Below are 20,681 nucleotides of genomic sequence, written 5' to 3'. Positions count from 1 at the left end.
TGTTAATCCTAGAGCCTAATTCGATCCTACATTTTCAAGAGACATTGCTGCTACTCTGACCATGAATATCTACTTTTCAAAAGCCTCACAGAATTGCTCGTCCTAAGTGATATGTGCCTAATATAACAGACTATTAAGAACTTCAGGAAGTGTACACACACACACACACACACATATATATATATATATATATATATATATATATATATATATATATATATATATATATATATATATATATATATATATATATATATATATATATATATATATATATATATATATATATATATATATATATATATATATATATATATATATATATATATATATATATATATATATATAATGCCTCAACAAAGCGTCGGACAAGGATGTAACTGGCAGTGTATGTTTGGGATGCGAACCTAATTGGCAAAATTATGCTTTGGTCCCAAATGTGGATGATTAAGGCATTTATAAGAGTAGATTTAGAGTAATCTAAGATTAAATATTCGGAGCCACGTCGTGAAGCCAGCTGCTGTTGTCACGAACGATACATGCCCCGCCCACCATTCAGGTCATGACGTCGGTGTGACGTAGATAGCCTAATCACCGACCCAACTGGCAGCTCTGTCTTTCTACCCCTCTCCCCTCAAGCACACACTGTACTCTCTCTCTCTCTCTCTCTCTCTCTCTCTCTCTCTCTCTCTCTCTCTCTCTCTCTCTCTCTCTCTCCGAAGCAATATTTCACCCCTGCTATAGATTCAGTATGGTCTTTATAATATGAAAATGTTTGCGAAAAAAAAAAAAAAGTTTTCTCGAAGGAAATTGCTTCATCATTTACATGGAAAACAAGGCTATAGCTACATGCTCGATACATGTCACATAGAGCTGAGGTTTCGTTCTGGTAATCTATCTATCGGTGGGCGCCACATCACCTCAGCAGAGGCAGTGATTACTACTATTCAAAAGTTATACGTCATATCGACGTCACGATGTGAGTGAGAGGGCGATACTAGGGAGCCTAGGGGGGATGTAGTCACTCCCAAAATCAAGCGCAGCGCAGAAATATGAGTAACCCTGAGGCATTGAATCTGAAGCAACTTACATAAAGACATAACTGCCGTGGGGTCGGTAATTACTACTACATCACGACCTGAATGGTGAGCGGGTCATGTATTGTACATGCCTCTGAATATTTTATCTTAGTTTACCATAAATTTATTCTGAAAAATGCCTTAATCATCCACGTTCGGCACCAAAGCATAATTTTGCCAATTAGGTTGGGGTCTCAAACATCCACTGCCAAAGCTACATCCTTGTCCGAAACTTTGTTGAGACGTTTTATATATATATATATATATATATATATATATATATATATATATATATATATATATATATATATATATATATATATATATATATAAAGCAGTTGGACACTGTCCCTGAAATCCCAGTAAATCATGATGAAAGTGCCACGTCTTTCTTACCCGGCCAACCCAAGTTTTGAGACGCACGAGGAGGTGACGTGGTTCTCGTTTCACCATCGTGAACGCCGGTGCGGCGCTGGTAGAAAAAAGAGCATCTCCTTCCCGCCTGCTGGTGTCTGGCACGATACGATGCATCACCTGGAAATAAATCATACACAAATATAAGTGGTAATGATTAAATGTAACTATTCTTAGTATCAAGTATACGTGTGATAGTTGTTACCTGCGACATGCGTTTATTTTTACATAAGGGTCAAATCACCGTGCTTTGTTTTTGGAGAGAGAGAGAGAGAGAGAGAGAGAGAGAGAGAGAGAGAGAGAGAGAGAGAGAGAGAGAGAGAGAGAGTTAACCAATAAAAAAAAAAATCAGAATTAAGCAATTAGTAATTCTTGTATAACTAAGGTGGGCGGAATCAAAAAGAGAGTGAGCAGTTGAAATACGGCGAAGCAGGCCAATATATCAAGCAATTCCGATTTAGGATTCGTGAGTGTGTTCCTTGTTTAAATATCTTTTATATGTTAGCGAGAGATGTTTTTCCTTTTCGTTGATGTATAGCACGTTAACCATTACCTCAGCTGGGACGTCGGCCAACACTGCTCCGGTGGGACAGCCAACACTAAAGTAGGAGTAGGGTTTCAGTGGTGTCAGAGTTACGGGTGTCTCAGAATGTCCGAATTCCATATCAAAAGAAGCCGCTGTAATAGCATTGTACGTGGTGGCTTCCTTCACCGTGTTATTTGGAGCTGAAAAAAATAATAAATAAATAAAATAAAATATAATATAAACCCACCATTCTTCAGAGTGCGATGTGAAACTTTTAATAAGAGTCGTCAATAATGCGAGTAATAGTACTGTGCTATATAGTGGCATTCTTCACCGTGCTGTTTGGAGCTAAAAAAATCAATACACATCTGTCATCCATCATGGTGCAATACGAAACTTAATAAGAGTTGTCACTAATGTGTGCCAAATACTTATACAAATGCATTTTCTCAAATTCATGATGTCATGTTTACTGGATGTTGGCAAGATCACCTTACCTGAGCACGTGGCAGGCGATGATGCGTGGCAGGTGTCGCCGCAGAGATATTCGGGTGCCGGGCAGGTCCACTCACCCTCAGCAGGACAGGCAGGATCCCCGCCCTCCACGCAGCTCTCTTGCAGTGTCTTTAAGTAAGAGGAAAGAGCTAGTGAGTCAGCATCGTGCTAAACTGAGAACAAACGAAATTATTAATAAAGTCACATCCATTTTTTTATTAATCATCATAGTCACAGGACAAAAATTGGGAAAGTTTCGCTGAAAGTTTAAAGGTTTTACCAGAGACATGTTATCATTATCTGGGAACGGAAGCACCACATAAGAACGTGTCCCTGAATTGGGAGAGTGTTTTCAATAATATTTCAGTTTCTTCTCCATAACCATGTTACAATATGCACACAGTCTTACCTTTACTTCGTATCTACCATGTCCTACCCATCCAACCCCCTTTCTCTCTCTCTCTCTCTCTCTCTCTCTCTCTCTCTCTCTCTCTCTCTCTCTCTCTCTCTCTCTCTCTCTCTCTCTCTCTCTCTCTATCTATCTATCTCTCTCTCTCGTTTGGCAGTTAACAAGATATTCAATGTAAATAGGATGCAGTTTTAGCAGTCAGTCAACTCTATCATATCTTGACCCTAAGATCCTGAAGCACCGCACTTACATTGCAATACGCTTTAGAGGCTTTGGCCACCCATCCGTCTACCACAGCCAGGTACTCGTCCTCTCCTATAGGCGAGGTGTCGAGCAGGTAGACGGAGGTGCAGGTGTCCAGTACAGTAGATCCCGGCGGAGGGTCAGAGGACGACCAGGAGTGCCCGTATATCTTAGTTTCCAACTCTGGCCAGTGATATGATAAGTAATAATCCATTAGGTGTTACGAAACTGTAGGTCATGTTTTATTATTGGTATGTTCTATGTTAAAAAGCTAAGATTTCGAAGTGATATTAGTGCAGTGTCAAGTCAACAAGAACATAAAATAAGCTGACCAGGCAGAGTATAGTCCATATGTTCCTGTGTTTCATCAATTGTGACGGAGAGGGCAGAGCTTGAGGTCCTGAGGAGGGTGAAAGTGCAAGCGAAGGTGTCACCAGTGGCTACCAACTCTGGACACTCGAGGCCAAGGGCATTCTTTGAGCCAGTCACCACCACGCGCAGCATGTCCTGTACGCCTGACCAATCCTCGCGTACTGAAGAAAAAGATAAGAAAGTTGAAAGAATGAGATCAAACTTATTCACTTATCTGTACATTACAACCAAAAGTTGTCTTCCTGTGATGCATTAACAAGACACACCTGTCCCAATCACCTGTAATGTAGTACTCTCCTTCCAGAGTGTAAATGTTGGAGGCTGTAGTCTCGTTAGGTTTGCGGACGAGCTCTTCCGAACCGTCCCCGAAGTTTACAGTGAAGGAGAACAGAACGCTCGTCACCACGGTGATGTCCACACTGTCGCCAACTGCGATCTCCATCTGTAGGTGTAGAGAAGGGTGACAACTGCACATAGTTCATATCAGAATGTACACTACACCTATGTCATCTCATTCTCTGCAGGAAGCCAATGGATAATTTCACACACACACACACCTGTTCATACGTATGTGTCACCGATTGGTCATGTCTTCTCTTCCATTCATTATTGTAGTTAAATTAACATAGAGTCATTTCAGCCTGGATTACTTATTTATTTTTTTATGTGTGATTCAGTTCACAAAAATTTCTATTCAGCAGCACAACACAGTTTCTTTCATCCCTTAACCACATTCCTACACATTCCATAAAAGAAGAGAATCAAACAAACTATAAAATCTATCAGAAAGGAAAAGAAAGTTCTTTCTCAATGTAAAATAATAGAAAAAAAAATATTTGCCAAACAAGCGGCAATGTGTCATAGTATCTAAAACTGTGCAAATCTTGGAAATCTTATTAACGCAGTTTATTTTATTATTATTATTATGATGACCGTCAGTCATTTGTTTGTATAATAGGCAGTTTGGTCACAGTTCTATAATTAGGAATATTAGCATTAACAATAACACACACGGCCTCCGTTCCCTCACCTGGTTCTCGGTGGATCCCGTGAAGCCGACCTTCAGGTAAGGTGTGAAGAGAGGCCCCGTCAGGAGTTCCACGGGCCACACACTCATCAGCCCCGGGCCCACCCCACAAGGATCACCTGAGGCAATGTGTCATAATATCTAAAACTGTGCAAATCTTGGAAATCTTATTCACGCAATTTATTTTATTGACAACATAATATGATGATCAATTATAGACAAATATATCCCATAAACGATTTCTAAAAAGCAATATTATAACATTGATGTACAGGAGTAAAAAATAAATAAATAAATAAATAAATAAATAATTGGGGAATTGTGATTAATTGTTTTTGATGAATGAAGATACGTTTTCCAAAAACCAATATACATTACCAAATATATATATATATATATATATATATATATATATATATATATATATATATATATATATATATATATATATATATATATATATATATATATATATATATATAGCTAGATGCTTCTTACAAACATTTATATTCTTAACCCTTATGACCCGGGACAAAATGTGTTACCTGACGTTGAAATCTGCTTAATTGTCTCATAATCCTGGGCGCGAGAGCTGGCCGGGGCGGTACAAAAGCAGTTGGCGTTCTCGTCCATGCCCACGAAGGTGAACCCGACGGCGATACACTGGCGGGCACACGTGACAGTGTCTAGAGTGCCGGAGGGATCGAAACCCCCAGAAGAGTAGGCGAACATAAGCTTGTTGATGTCATCTTCTAGGCAGAGCGGTTCAGCACCATAGCAGCGGGCCACCAGTGTCACTACCAGTAGGAGCAGCGGGAGCAGGGCGCAACCACCCTTCATATCTGCTGCTTCCCCTGGAAAGTGATGCATGTCTACGCACTCATCATGGGAATGGACGGGGTATTGACCAGGACCTGGTGGGGGAGGTCATAAGGGTGGAGGTTTGAGATTTAGTCTGTAAGGGATTTAACCTATCACAGGAAAATAACAGCCTTCATCAGGTAGGAGGTGACACATGTCGCTGCTGTATATGTGGAGCAGAAGTGACAGAGCTTTTATTGCAGCTGACAGCGTACCACCCTTGACTGACAGGTGCTCATCGATATTCTGTGTACCCGCCTTGAATAAAGGGCGCTGACGTGCTCCTCCCCTCCAGCCTACCACGATCTGTATTACCAACATGATCTTACCCAAGGTCATCATAGGAGTGTACTATTTTGACGTCCAAATGACTGCTTTTGTAACGTACTCGTGGTCATAAATAATCACTTGCTGCATGACGTCGAACTGCCGAACGTCTGACTGGGGTAGCTAACAGACCTTTGGTAATGGCAGACTGGAGCAGACTCGAGATCATTTCGAACCTGAATGAAGCTGTCACAATGGGAACGCTGGCGAGAAGCCATTTGAGCGTCCGGCACAGCAAAGACAAGTAACAGTTGATATTCCTTCTGTTCATTCCCCTATGAAAATATATTGTGAATTCCAGGACTACCTTTAATGGCTTTGCATTACTAAAGCCTGACTGTTGCTATTCCTTTTGTTCAGTCCACCACGAAGACAGGATTAGTACTTTGATTAATGAAGATAAGAATACGACTGACTGACATCGTGTAGTGAACAAGCGGAAGGTAACGTTACTGATGTTAAACTGGACCATGTGATGTTTCTCCTCCCTTTCCAAGGACCGCTGTGGTAAGGCAAGGTTACAGTATTTACTCGCTATTTAATTATTCTACGTCTATACGGTGGTTGTGGAAAGAGGTGGTGGTGATAGTAACAGCGGTATTAGTAGGTGAAGGCGGCAACAGTGGTCGTGCTGATGATCTATTCCATGAGAGAGAGAGAGAGAGAGAGAGAGAGAGAGAGAGATTGTGAAGGAGGAGACGGACGAAAGGGAGAGAGGAGCCATTGTTGACACCAAACACTCCCGTCTCCTTGACTGCCACTCCTTGTGTGCGTGTGTGTGATCACCGTAGTAGCAAGATACAACCACACAATGACCTTCACATTCGTCCTTTCCTTTTTCATTTTTATTTATTTTTATTTATTTATTTATTTATTTTTTTTTTTGAGAGGGATAGGTATACAAGTGTAGTGTTGAAATACTATACTGAGATCGGCTTGGAGAAGTGACTGTAGAGATTAACCGAGGGGTTATGTAGTATTCCGTGATAGTTATTCAGCTAAACACACAAACACGGGTCTTAAACTAAAGACCTACCCTCCCTCTTTCATACTCTTATCGCAGAAACTTGGCTGACTTCTCCATACCTGTGTCACGGTCCCATAAAATGTATGCACCATGATGCACGGGTAGCCCAAGAGAAGAATAAAAGATGGAGCTTACATGTTATGCTTTTAGTCGACTAAGTCGGTATTCTGAAATTTTTTGGGCTCTCATGTTTAAGATTAATTTCACAATCCTTAAAATACCCACGTCTTCATGGATCTTTTTTTTTTCATTGATCGTGCAGTTTCCTTGTAAAACTAAAGCTATAATCATGAAAACCTCCCATGAAAATTCTAGTAGCTTGCACTAGAGTTGTTATACGTTGAGAGGAGACCCTGAAACGTCAGGCAATGCGATCATGCGTTTCCTCGTTAAACATATAAGAACATAAGAACATAAGAAATAAGGGAAGCTGCAAGAAGCGACCAGGCTTACACGTGGCAGTCCCTGTATGAAATATACCTACCTATTTCCATCTATTATCCCCATCCATAAACCTGTCTAATCTTCTCTTAAAGCTCTCTAGTGTCCTAGCACTAACAACATTATTACTGAGTCCGTTCCATTCATCTACCACTCTATTTGAGAACCAGTTTTTTCCTATCTCCTTCCTAAACCTAAATTTTTCAAGCTTGAACCCGTTATTTCTTGTTCTACATTGGTTGCTGATCCTAGGAATTTTGCCTACATCCCCCTTATTATAACCCTTATACCACTTAGTCTTCTATCAGGTCCCCTCTTAACCTACGTCTTTCTAAAGAATGTAAATTTATATAACTACAGTAAACCCTTACTAATTTGGCGGCTAGGATGGTGTCAGGGTGTGAGTACAGTTCTGCCACTTCCTCAGACTAGGCCTAGGAACTTCAGTGAAACATCTAAAAAGCGTTAGAAATAAGATGGAAATATATTACATATCATTTTCACGTAAATAATGTATCATATCCCACAAAAAATAGTCATTGTGTATATATATATATATATATATATATATATATATATATATATATATATATATATATATATATATATATATATATATATATATATATAAAATAGACACACACATCAATAAAGAAACGTGGCATAAATATTGTACAGTGTTGCCAAGAAAATGTGATAGGATCATGAAGCTCTCCTGAAAACACTATAACTTCCACTAGAGCTGTTATAATTTGAGATGAGACCCCGAAACGTTAGAGAGCACGATCCCTGGTCACTCGTGTTTCCCTCTATGAAAATGCTCGCGCCTATGCATTGGGTATACAAGCTCGTAAGCTAAATACTCGTATTATTGAGTCATGGTGGTAATTTATGTATGTTGCGATGCAGGAAGAAGAACTTAGGTTTAATTAACCTAAGTAAATGAAATTTAACGACAGCATATCTGGATCACTCGTTACATTAAACTTTGTTTTAGATCGTTGTGCAATTCTAGACTTTATACAATTATACGACTATGAGGAGAAATAGTTATATTTGTCACATGGAAAGCTGCTATCGTTATTCCATCCCTACACCACCCGACTCCATTACCTAACATATACACTTACACACCCTTCACGGAAAGTCACGCACGCTAAGGCTCTCTCATTACTGCAAAAAAATATTTAACGTTGGAGGAGTGACGATCGAGTGTTACACGTCGCAGCAGAGTCATCGCTACACATTATTGAATCAAGGCGACGCTAGAAGCAGAGTTACTTGCTGTCAATAGGTGTTTGTTGACCTTTTTTTTTCAGAATTAGGTTCAGTCTGCTAAATTTTAGAATAACTGCTGTTAGTTATTCGAAAGATCGTCGTAAGGACAAGAAAATTTAAGATTGACTCTAAGGAATATTTCTCTTCTAAAAAACTAGTGTGCACTAATTAAAAAGAAAGTATGGTGGTATTATATAAATGAGAATGAGTACCAGCGAAGTGTCTTATGTGTCACTATACATACTTTTATTCTATACTTAGTACAGGTTTCATGAATATAGCAATGACAAATGACAGTTAACCTATATATTCATAGTAATATTTAGTACATGTATTCAAAATGACACAGTGCAGTAATATTGATGATCATAACCAACCACTTTCAGCTAAATCCAGTCTAGCAAAAGCAATTGTAGTTTCTCTCCCTATTGAAGAACCGAAAACATCATTCACCTTATGGTCGTGGTCGAACAAAAGAGGCAATAACATTAACATCCTTTAGAGTTCAATTGGGGAGGCAATAATCTTTCACTCTATAGATCAATGGAAGAAATACTTAGGTATTCTTTCTCCATATGGTCGAAAATTAAGAATTATGATGTTATTTCTGTCTAAAGAGGAACCAATCGCACTTCGTCTCCCTATAATTGCGTAGAACTAATAACTCTTCCAACACTGGCTACCTCGTTGCTTCTTACCTGACCTGCAACACTGGAGGGAGACACCACCTGTCTCTTTCACTTGGTCACACGCAAGTACCACATACACAGCTATCTTTCCTCCTCCCTTCCTCCCTCTTTCCCTCCCTCCCTCCTTCCTAGCCGGTCACACACACACCAAAAAAAAAAAAAAAAAAAAAAAAAAAACGCTCACGCATACATACATACATACATACATACAGTACATTCCGACATCAACAATTCAGTCACCCCCTCCTACTTCCCCTATCCCTAACAACAGTACTCGGTGGCGTGCTGGCCACCTTAATTGGTCATGATAAGGATGGATGGCAACTAATAGCTCAATTAGTCGGTAAGTGCCACGTGACAATTGTCTGAACCTATTTGTGTTCACTTACTGGTTTAATTAAGGATTTTTTTTTCCAGTTTACTATTTTTATTTTTTATTATTATTATTATCTAGGTGTGTGTGTGTGTGTGTGTTATCGCGGTAATCCCCAATCTCATTGTTCGTGTGCGCCATTTTTTTTTTTTTTTTGCATATAGGTCGTGGTGGATTCCCTTGCATAATCCTGCGTATATCACATCTACCTTATACGTAACAAAAACCTCCAGAATTTTGAGATAAAAGGCGCCAACTCCCTATTCAGAAAGACCATGGATGGTCATGAAGATAAACACCAGACACAAATTAACTTTAGTCTCTCGTGATGTCTTCAAGCTGAGTCAAGCTAGTTCCGGAGATCCACTAGTCTTTCGTGATGTCTTCAAGCTGAGTCAAGCTAGTTCCGGAGACCCACTAGTCTCTCGTGATGTCTTCAAGCTGAGTCAAGCTAGTTCCGGAGACCCACTATAAAAAGAAAAAAAAAAACACCCATACAAAAAAAGTGATATCTCTCATCTTGTATAGTCAAAAGCCCCGCTCTTAATACTTAAACATAACCTCCCTATCCAGTTCCTTTACCAAGTTCAATCACCATCCTTAGTTATACTAATCTACGTCTACGTATACTCGTATCTCACATCTCGTATAGTCAATATCCCGATTCTTGATATACTTGTTATATATAAACATAACCTCTCCAATCTAGTTTCTTTACCAAATGCAAATACCTATCCTTACTTATCCTAATCCACATTACAATCCTTCCCCAGCTCCATAAAAACCTCGTGGAAGCCAGCATGCACACTCGTCAGTACCAGCAAATCCAGAGCAGAACTCGAAGCATTGAATCTTACCCTTCATGTGCTTTGATTTATCCTTGTAAAATATTAACACTTCAGCACATGACTCGAGGATCAATAGAGGATCATCACGGAAGACAAACACAACAATGCTAAGACAACGCTTCCTCCTGAATAATGAATGGTAAGAAGGTAGGAAAAATATATGGTGGCCACAGAAACCAAATAATCCTTCTGTACACGACTATACAATTGCCTCTCATACATCATAGTTGATCTGATTATCCACAGATTTTGCCTTCAGAACAATTAATCATGTGCACTTCTTTACCAAGGCTTAATCTAACATTATCAAGTCCTCATACACTTCTTCCTGACTTGCTACTCAACAGATAAACCTTTCTCACTGGTTTTGTACCATCATCCATTTGTTTTTGTCATAACCTTTCTTCCCTAAGTGCTCTATCACCTCTTAAGCCTTCTGACGTTGCGTATCTTGTGCATCTTAAGCAATTCTTGCTACTCTATCCTGTTTTCACTGTCTGTTCTAAGAGAGCCTGGTCTTTCTCACAATATTGAGATCCATATTAGGAATACTATTAATATCCAATGCGAAATAGTGGAGAATTTATCAAAATATACAGATTAAAAAATATATCAGCAAAATGATATACGGACAGTGTAAGGTATAGTGAGGTTTTGTGTTTACCACGCCATCGTAGCCCTACAACAAAGGAATGTAAAACTTGGCTGCAACTACACCTTGTCCAAGAGCCGAAATCGTACCCTTATGAACATTGCCTGCAAAAGAAAGCAAATGTATATACAACTGAATGTCAAAGGCAATTTTTCTTGGAACATCAAGAATTATTTAACTCTTTTACTTTCTTAATGCACACCACTCTTGGGAGATTTCTCTGGACGCTTGTAAACATTATAATAGCTACTAAAAAGGTATTTTCTTTATTTTTTCTTTTTCTTTTTTTTTTTTTTTGCAATGCTTCTTTTATCATTTTAGTGTAGTGCACTGCTGCATATTGCTGTGAAAGGATGCATGACATTAAATTTGAGTGCATGGAAGCAACAGAGAACAGCGAGTGTCGGCATCCTGAGCCTGGTCAGTGTGGGGGCCCTGATGCCTCACAACAACATTGAATCGAACTACGTGTGAAACAGAATACAGGTATGCCCTTTTTTTTTACCTCTTTGTTTCTTGATATTCTTGTGTGGCATACATTCCTGAGGTCCAAAGAGCAGATATACCGTTGTGTAGCATCTAAGCGATGAGTGTATTGCCGTAATGCTGCCAAACTGGCTTTGTATTTTGTTTTCTTCCTCGGTGAATTTCTGTCATCCAGCGTTTACCTATGAATGCTTATCTATGAACAGATAGCCGGGGAATAAGAATCTTTTTTTTTTTTTTGTCCCTACCTCCAAGGACTAGTCAGCCAATACTGTATCGGGTAATATGTCTCGTATCAGGCTTTGAAAGTGGCAATTGCTCTCATTTACTGCACTCTGGAAGTTTATTCCATTCATCTATGATTCTTAATGGGAAGTTGTTTCCTTTTTATTGTTGATTTCCAGTGGTTCGGCTTGGCAAACATAATTGAATGGCCTCGCGGGTTGTTCCAATTGGTCTTAAAAAATCGTGTTTTGTAGTATATTTTCAAATCCTTTTATTATTTTGAATGTTTCTATCATGTCCCCTCTTTCTTCTTTCCTGGATTGTCTGGAGGCCTAACTGTTGGCATCTGCATTCAATGGACAGGCCTTTGTGGTGCTGGGGACTGTAGCATCTTAGATTGTTTTGTTTAATTTAGTTTTTAGTTTCATTAACTTTTACTTTAAATTTTTCTTTAACTCTTTTTTTTTAACTCCTTTTTAACTCTTTACTTAATAAATACAGAACAGGTTCTATAATGGTATTTCCTTACTTACTTTGAATTCTTTACCTTTGGTTACTTGGTAGCATGTCCAGGCTTTAAATTAAAAATAATTATTTGGTAGTGTTCCCTTACTTTGTTTACAGACACTAATGTCTCTTTAGGATAATAAATTTATAAGCATTTTTCTTCTTCTTCTTCTTCTTCTTCTTCTTCTTCTTCTTCTTCTACAAAAGGGGTGAGTGCAACTTCTCACAAAACAAATAAAATTTATTGAGTTATTATCTCACCATGGTTAAATCACAAATCAATTCATTTATATACTTAAGGGAACAAGAACAGAGAATTTAACACCTAAATTTTCACCATGCACTCCCAACTAATTTACAGGCATTTCCTGCCTCCTAAAAATCCAATTTAGAATTATCTTCCCAGGTTGAAAGTTTATGCAGTCAGAAGACTGACCGTCACTTCCTAAGCACAATTACCAAGACTGCCATTACCTGACCATGAGGCAGGGAACAGGTACATGACACATGCGACTTGGCCACTGAGGCATACTAGCCTTACTCCCTTTGACTGTGCCCATTTAACATAACCTACAGAATGCACTCAGTTTATCAATTACATCCTGCAAAATCAGAGGAGGTGGTAGGGGTGGCGTCACCAGGCACAGTGAGGGAGGCTTTGTCTCTCTCCCTGAGGGATGCCAACTCATACATATCACTATTTCATTTATAATTACATTATCACACTTCACTTCACTCTCAAATTGTTGTCACTATCTTCCCTAATATATATATATATATATATATATATATATATATATATATATATATATATATATATATATATATATATATATATATATATATATATATATATATATATATATATATATATATATATATATATATATATATATATATATATATATATATATATAGTCAAACACTATTTTAATTCTAAATTCAAGGCATTCTACCTGCAAAATCAGAGATGGTGTTAGGGGTGGTGTCACCAGGCACGGCAAAGGAGGCTTTGTTTGCCCACCTGCAGCACGCCAGTGTGTCCCCTCACCACATGTTTCCTCAGTAATATTTAATTCTTTTCTCCTCTCCCTTGATGTATAACTTTGGTATGTATTATCCCATTAGTGATATCAATATCAATTAAGAAATGTGGAAAAATTTAGTGGCAGGAGCAAAAATAATTCATGGGGGTTTTTAATAATTTCCCTTTTGAGTAATGAATATCTATGTTCCCACCTAGTCAATTGAGACATTAATTTTTTATTCCTTGTATTTACCTAGTTGTAATTTACAGGGCCTGAGCTATGCACATGTGGTCCTGTCTCCATATCTACACTTGTGTAAATACCTACACTTGTTGTGTAGATACAGAGTTGAAGTTGTGCACACTAATTGCTGATACTACATCCTCACTGAACTTGTTCCAAACTTCTATATTTTTCTGTGGGAAACTATATTTCTTTGTTACTCAAGCATCTTCCTTTTCTTAGTTTTGTGCTGTGTCCTTGTGTGTATCTGGTATTTTCTACTTCTCTTAGTAGCAGTTTCTCATTATCTATTTCTTCCACTCTATTCGACGATTTTAAAATTAGTATTAAGTCTCCCCTTTTTCTTCTTTGTTCCAGTGTTGGCAAATACATTTCCTTTAACTTGTCTTCATATGTTAATTCTTCCACTTCTGGAACCATCTTTGTTGCCATCCTTTGTATCCTTTCTAGTTTTTCTACATTTCTCCTTGTGGGGAAACCACACTGATTCAGCATATTCCAGCTTTGGCCTAATCTTTCTCATCATATCTTTATCCATGTAGTGGAATGCTGTTCCAATATTTCTCACCATTTTATATGTATCTCTGAATACGTTTCCTACATGCTTCTCTGACTGTTGACTATCCTGTATTATCACTTCCAGATTTTCTCTTTTTATACTTTTATTGTTTCTTCATTTCCCATTTTATATGTCCATTTGGGTCTCTTCATTTTTTTCATATTTCCATTGCATGACATTTTTTCATATTAAATTCCATCTCCCATTTCTCATTCCAGTCCCAGATTTTATTCAGTGTGTGTGTGTGTGTGTGTGTGTGTGTGTGTGTGTGTGTGTGTGTGTATTCTTTAGAAAGAACCCATTGGTATTGTTTTTTAATTCTTTTTTTATTTCAATGAACTAAATTCAATTAGAGAGAGAGAGAGAGAGAGAGAGAGAGAGAGAGAGAGAGAGAGAGAGAGAGAGAGAGAGAGAGAGAGAGAGAGAGAGGTATAAGAACCATGGGGGGGGATGGAAAGAGGGACAGGAAAGGGTTGTAGAGGGGGATAGGAAGAAGACAGGTCCAAAATACACGTCAAAGGCAGCTCTAGCCAGTGAGAGCTTCCTTGAAAAAAAAGATGATAGATGTCACTTTCGTTAGATATATAGGTAGAAAAGGTTCTTCATCAAGTAGGGAGCCATTTTTACATGGTTACATACATTTTATTTATCAATTAACTGAAAAAAAAAAAACAATGAATCCCAGAAGGCTGCCTCATTACCTCCTCTGCTATCACCAGTGTCACAAATTTTGTGGTTGGCAGCAATCTATGTAAAGGTGAAACTGAAACCATGGGTAATAAGGGATGACTATATTGATTCTTTCCTATCAACTCAAAATTATAACCTATTTTCTTGCGCTGTTGTTGCTGGAAATGTAACAAAACACTGCATTTGTCTATATACCAAGATTTTTTTTTTTTTGCCCCAGTGTTTAATAATGATTCTAGTATTCCTCAAGTGTTATATAATAGCTCTGTACTGACCATCATCAAATACCCCAAAGGATAATGCCACTCTAATTAACTTCTTGGAAGAATTTCGTGCATACGTATAAGGAAGTTCTGATTTTATGTGACTTCAATACCCCTGCTATTGATTGATCAAAGGATGATGCAATGTTTCTTGACTGTAATCCCCTTACTGTATCTTTTACAAATTGCTTTAACACCATCGGATTACATCAGTTGGTTAATTTTCCAACCTTTATACCTTCAGTAACACCCTTGACCTAATCCTGTCAACAGAAGTGGATAGCATAGACAACGTATGGTCCTTGTGTCCCTCTCCTGGGTGTGGGCATGTCCCTCCCGTATTCAGCTATGATTTCATGTTTGATCCTGTTGATGAAGATAAAGCCCTGACAAAAGAGCTTGGACTAAAGGAAAATATGGCATTATAAATTATGATCTATGCAAAATTGATTGGTACTAAGTGTTATGTCATCTCTCAGTGGATGCTATATTAACCAATTTGTTAGAAATTCTCACTTTTCTGATAGAAACTTGTATACCACTCAGTACCAAGCCCAAATTTCAGTCCTCCTTCAATCCTCCTGCTGCTCCTTAAAGAAGAAATTGAAAACATGACAGCTTTTTAAGAACACAAGATTTTATGATAGTCAGTCTCTAGAATCTGCTTGGGCCATGGACATTTATAACAGTATCAGTTAGCATTATAAGAATTATTTTACTTATTCCAAGATATCTTTAGAAAATACAAACTTAATCCAAAAGCTTTCCATCAGTGTACACAAAGTTAAAATTCCATCAGTATACACAAAGTAAAAAGAAACAGCTGCTTCTGTGGGTCCACTAATACATCCAAATGGGTCATTGGTCAAAAAACTGTAAGTTATGGTTGAAATTTTTGTCAGTAGTTTTGCATCAGTATTCAAAGATATTTGCCATAATCCTTCCTATCATCAGATTTTTATGTGGAGTACTTGGCAATATAAATGTTACCTTTTTTGATGTGTCCAAGAGTCTTGTAGCACTTGATCCTATCACTAGTATGGGACCAGATGGTTTACATCCCAGACTACTAAAATCATGCCAGTCTTTATCCTATCCTATCTTCAAAACCTTTGCCACTAACATGAGTGAGGCCACCCTCCCTATGCTGTGGAAGGTCTCTAATGTAGTGTCCATCTTCAAGAATGAATCTCTTTCTAATCCATTAAATTATAGACCAATAAGCCTAACTTTTGTATTTTGTAAGACTTTAGAAAGGATTATAGCAGAGCACATCTGCTCCTACCTTGAAATGCTAAACTCATAAATGATCAATTTGGCTTTTGATGTAGGACAGTTGATGATCAGCTGTTATTAACCTACAACTTGTTACCTTAGGATTAGACACTGGATGTGTGGTGGATGTGGTATTGTTAGCCTTCTTTACAGCCTTTGTTGCAGTTAATCATTCAGTTTTGCTTCAGAAACTCCAGAGCATTGCTATTGTGGGCTTTCTGCTGTACTGGATCAGGTCATTTCCAGTGTAAGACAATGCAAGTGTCTATTTTTGGAACCAGTAGCAGCTCCAGGGAAGTTAAAAGTGGTGTACCTCAGGGTTCTGTGCTAGGGCCACTACTGTTCTTATAATATTTGAATCACTTACTGTCTACAGTTTTGATCAACTGCAAAATCTTTGCAAATGATTTTAAGATGTGCTTAAAGCACAGTCCATCTCCACCCTAGTCAATATCTCTGGGAACATCATCTTGCCAGAATGAGAGAGTATCTGTGCAGTTGTGTTGAGGCTTCAATGAGGTTCTATAACTTAGCATCTTATTCGCAGCTTTCTGTATATTAGTTTCAAAATCTTACTATACCCTTGGTCAGTTATCATAAGGATCTTGGTGTTCTGGTGGATTCCTCTCTTAGATTCCATCACCATATTAGGTATATTGTCAATAAGCCTTCTGGGCTGTCTACCAGTTTCCTTAAGTGTACTTTTTGTAGATCACAGGACTTCATGCTCACCATGTACAACACACACAAGATCCTTTTTAGGATATGCCTCATGTATGGAGGGGGATCTTTGTTTGCTGGAATCAGTCCAGAGGACCTGGACTTGTCATGTTGAAGGTTTATCTGATCTATCTTTTAGGGAGTAACTAAAGATTCTTGGTTTATACTGTCCAAAGTCATCTACTACTTGCAGATCTCTTAAAATATTGGAAAATCTTCCATCATAAGTGTAGTTTCTATCCAGAGGAAATATTTACTCTGGCTGTCTCATTGGGCACAAGGGGACACATATTTAAAATCCTTCACATTTATGGCTCTCTTCAGTCTCAGAGAAGGCTTTTTCTCACAAAGGTCTGTAGAATTCCTTACCAGATGAAATTGTTGCATTACAATCATTTCCTCATTGAAGTTGGCCGTACATTCTGTTCTGGGTGCACTCTATCACCAATTTACAGACTAAACCCCCACCATCCACCCTAAGTCACATCTCTGCAGTCTAAACCCATGTCATTCTCAATTGTGTTTAACCATGGTCTGGTTCTAACCATCTAGTATGAAAAATATAAATCTACAGTATTCACTGATCTCATAACCATTAATACATCATGTACATACAATACTCTGCATATAGCACACAATGCAGTCATTCTTATTGCCAACTCTGTCTTTTGTTAGAATTATATTGACTGGCATACCTGCAGATATGCTGCCCTTATGTACCTCTTTACATCGTGCTTCTGTTGCCATCTTAGGAGTTACTAGGGTAGCTAATCAGGTGAGTTAACTAGGTGAGGATATGAACACAAACAGTATCCATGTATCATGTATCATTCAGTGGGCAATGCTCTCACTTGCTGATTGCCCCTTGTATTTTTGTACTAAAATGTGCAAGAACTTGCTTTTGCATTGATATTGGATTGCGGTACCTGTATAATTCAGTATCGTGCAAATAGTGATTTCCTAGGAATATAAAATCAGTTTATTGAACAATTTAAAACAGATGGTTGATTAGCTGATGAGAATATCACCCAGTGGTAGCATTACCATTACTGTTATACAGATGCTGGAATTACAAAGCCATAGTTGATAAAGCTCACTGTAATGCATTAAAAATTTTGTTTCATGAAGTGGTTACCTACTACTCTTGAGGTGATTGTTTACTTACTCAGCTTGTTTGCTTCTTTCAAAGGGAGAAGGTTGAGTTTTTTTTTCTTCATAATGAACATGATCTGGAAAGATAATCATGAATTTTATCTGTAAAAAAATTTTTGTTACTTTATCAGCCATGGCTATGAGCAGCGGATCACCAGCCATGATGCGGGGCTCCTACAACACTGGGCAGATGGGCCCCACACCACAAACAGGTACTTGCATTTGTAATTCTTCTGTTTCTGCTGTTGCCCTTGGCCAGAACCTCACTAAGAAAGAAAAAAAAAAAATCTAAAGTTTCCTGATATCTCTATAATGAAAGTATGAAATATTTTTGGAGAGAACAGTCCTTTTAACTAAATTTATACCATGCAGGGAATAAAAACTAGTATTGTGCTTTATCTTAAGGGTTAGAGTTGCTGGACTGCACAAGTTTTATAGTATGGAAGATTTATGAAAATATGATATGCAACTTGAGCACACATCTTGTATTACAGGTGGACAAGGAATACAGCAGGGAACTAGTGACACTTCTCAGACACAAACACAGCCTCAAAGAAACACTGCCCTCTTTTGCAAAGTTGGGTGTGAAACTGTCCAAGAAGTTGTCATGAGGACTAGTGAAGTTTTTACTCATCTCAAGAATGTTCAAGTGAGTTTATTTCATGTATTATATTTCTGCATTTGTTCCCTTTGACTTTTGAAAAAAAAATCTCCACTTAGTCCTCTCACATGTTCTTACACTCTCCAAACTTCTCATCCTGCCATTGCCTCAATCTTTAATTAAAGTACATAAAACTTTTCTTAAATCTTGTTCAGGAAATAGTTCATATATTCTCATAATTTATTCTCATCCTTTATACTCATTGCATTTTATTTTCCCTCATCTTTTTGTATGATCTTTTATGAATTTCTGTGCACTTAACATCTTTATCTTTATTAAATGTCAAATTTATCTCAATTTCATTATTCTGGCCTTCCAACCTGCTAACATTGAAGGCATCTTTCATAAGTATAATTGATTTCCACTGTTTGAATCATATATCTGTAAGTTTAAAGCAGTTTGTCTTTTCATGAACTGGCCTGTTAAACAAAAAGTGATGTGTATAATATTCTTTCAACGTTTTTTCCTCAGCTTCCAAATGGCACAGCACAAGCAGCACAAGTGAGCAATGAGAAGAAAGCACGGATTCAAGACAACTTAAATGCTATACAGCGGCATTTCAAGGCTCTCCGAGCAATTTACACCAGGGTCAATGATGACTGTGCAGGAATGGAGTACACCCACATAGAGGTAAGTTATGAGGCAAATATACTGGAATAAAGTGTGAGAGGACTGAAGTGTGCAAAGACTGACTGTGGGAGACCAGAACACCCAGAGATCCTTGTGCTTTGGTCTGAGTATGTTTCAAATAACAAACACTGAAATATATGTAAGTAGATAATAGAAACCATTTAAATTTCTGGTATGTCTGTTACATCATTATCAACTTATGCCTTGTTTTGCAGAGCCTTATTCCTTATAAGGATGATGGTGATAGTAGAGGAGATCACAAGAAAATAGGAGATAACTATCGTTCTTTGGTGGAGGAAGCCAGGGAGCTGAAAGAGGTGCGTATCATCCATGTGGACATTATAGTTTAAAAATATTTGCTTGTATGTGAAAAGTAATCCTGTCTCTTGAGAATGAGTCATGTCCCATAGCAGATTTAGAATCCAGGTAATCAGGTTTTGTTTCTTTTCACATTGGTTACCAGCATTCAGATTTTCTCTACCCTGTATCACAGTAAATTGGTCTGGCTCATTTGTTGTTGCTACCATTCGGCTGCAAGACTTCTGTGTGATGTGTTCTGGGTTAATGATTAAACTTCAGATTCAGAATGGTTTGCTTTGTTGCACATGTATGTCTCCTCCATCTTGTGATTTTGAATTTTTTTTTTTTCAGCAACTCTACTTGAAGGCGCGCTACATGAAGGAAATTATTGACCAATTACGTAAGATAATCTGGGAGGTTAACACCATGCTTGCTATGAGTAATACATAATATAATTTTTGTATGGTTAGTTTTTATTAGGTTAAAACTAGAATTGAGAAAAAATTAGCTAGTTTTGTCAATAAGATATTTCTGAGATTGTTCTTTTGAATTCATGATTTTCCTATTAAATACTTAAAACAGGATTATTCAGGAAGTTTTCTTATCATATGGAAACAAAACCTACAAAATATTTTAAGTGACTGAAGAAGATTGGGAAAAATAGCATATAAGGAAATTCAATAAGGTTAATGGACTTGGAAATTCACCATCAAGGTTAACAAGCATTAGAAGCCAACTTCTGTGGTACGAGGGCTATTAATAATGGACTCGTCAGGTTTTCGTAAGTGGCATCTTTTGGGAGAGTATTGTGCACCCTGATGATGCTCTAGTTTTATTGGATATCCCTAAAATTTTTTAATGATTGGATACATAGACACAGC

At 37.8% G+C, this 20,681-nt stretch overlaps 3 protein-coding genes across 5 annotated transcripts in view; 1 reads left to right on the top strand and 2 right to left on the bottom strand.

Annotated features, from left to right (window-relative positions):
- LOC135114260 (uncharacterized) overlaps positions 1–5,857 on the bottom strand; it is a 9,154-nt gene extending 3,297 nt beyond the window's left edge. The window contains exons 1-8 of the mRNA XM_064030106.1: positions 5,111–5,857; positions 4,569–4,684; positions 3,818–3,980; positions 3,499–3,699; positions 3,174–3,349; positions 2,517–2,643; positions 2,047–2,219; positions 1,476–1,613 (exon numbers count right to left, since the gene is read on the bottom strand). Of these exons, the coding sequence (XP_063886176.1) occupies positions 1,476–1,613; positions 2,047–2,219; positions 2,517–2,643; positions 3,174–3,349; positions 3,499–3,699; positions 3,818–3,980; positions 4,569–4,684; positions 5,111–5,435 (1,419 nt within the window). The 5' untranslated portion in view covers positions 5,436–5,857. The remainder of the gene's footprint in view (positions 1–1,475; positions 1,614–2,046; positions 2,220–2,516; positions 2,644–3,173; positions 3,350–3,498; positions 3,700–3,817; positions 3,981–4,568; positions 4,685–5,110) is intronic.
- Positions 5,858–6,057: 200 nt separating this feature from the next.
- Positions 6,058–20,387, top strand: LOC135114263 (mediator of RNA polymerase II transcription subunit 30-like). 2 transcript variants are annotated; one of them, XM_064030121.1, is made up of 7 exons: positions 6,058–6,196; positions 10,335–10,548; positions 18,341–18,421; positions 18,704–18,858; positions 19,342–19,500; positions 19,716–19,817; positions 20,152–20,387. In XM_064030121.1, exons 2-7 carry the CDS (start codon positions 10,542–10,544, stop codon positions 20,248–20,250), a joined length of 603 nt encoding a protein of 200 aa, XP_063886191.1. In that variant the 5' UTR covers positions 6,058–6,196; positions 10,335–10,541; the 3' UTR covers positions 20,251–20,387. The 2 variants fall into 2 exon arrangements, with proteins under 2 accessions (XP_063886191.1, XP_063886192.1); XM_064030122.1 differs by lacking the exons at positions 6,058–6,196; positions 10,335–10,548 and adding an exon at positions 11,395–11,547.
- Positions 18,340–20,681, bottom strand: part of LOC135114262 (uncharacterized) — a 17,863-nt gene continuing 15,521 nt past the window's right edge. For both annotated transcript variants that reach the window (XM_064030113.1, XM_064030120.1), the window contains one exon: positions 18,340–18,475. The gene's annotated coding sequence lies outside the window, so the exon portion shown is untranslated. The remainder of the gene's footprint in view (positions 18,476–20,681) is intronic.

Source organism: Scylla paramamosain, chromosome 27 (genome assembly GCF_035594125.1).
Source record: "Scylla paramamosain isolate STU-SP2022 chromosome 27, ASM3559412v1, whole genome shotgun sequence".
In the NCBI taxonomy this organism is placed as follows: domain Eukaryota; kingdom Metazoa; phylum Arthropoda; class Malacostraca; order Decapoda; family Portunidae; genus Scylla; species Scylla paramamosain.
Note: the sequence above shows the minus strand (reverse complement) of the source record. Positions and strands in the feature narration are given on the sequence as shown.

What these genes read in the sequence shown, in the direction of transcription:
- LOC135114263 (XM_064030121.1), top strand. An exon ending in CTCATCTCAAGAATGTTCAA is followed by an intron (nt 18,859 to 19,341) that starts GTGAGTTTATTT and finishes TTTTTTCCTCAG; the next exon opens with CTTCCAAATGGCACAGCACA. An exon ending in TGGAGTACACCCACATAGAG is followed by an intron (nt 19,501 to 19,715) that starts GTAAGTTATGAG and finishes CTTGTTTTGCAG; the next exon opens with AGCCTTATTCCTTATAAGGA.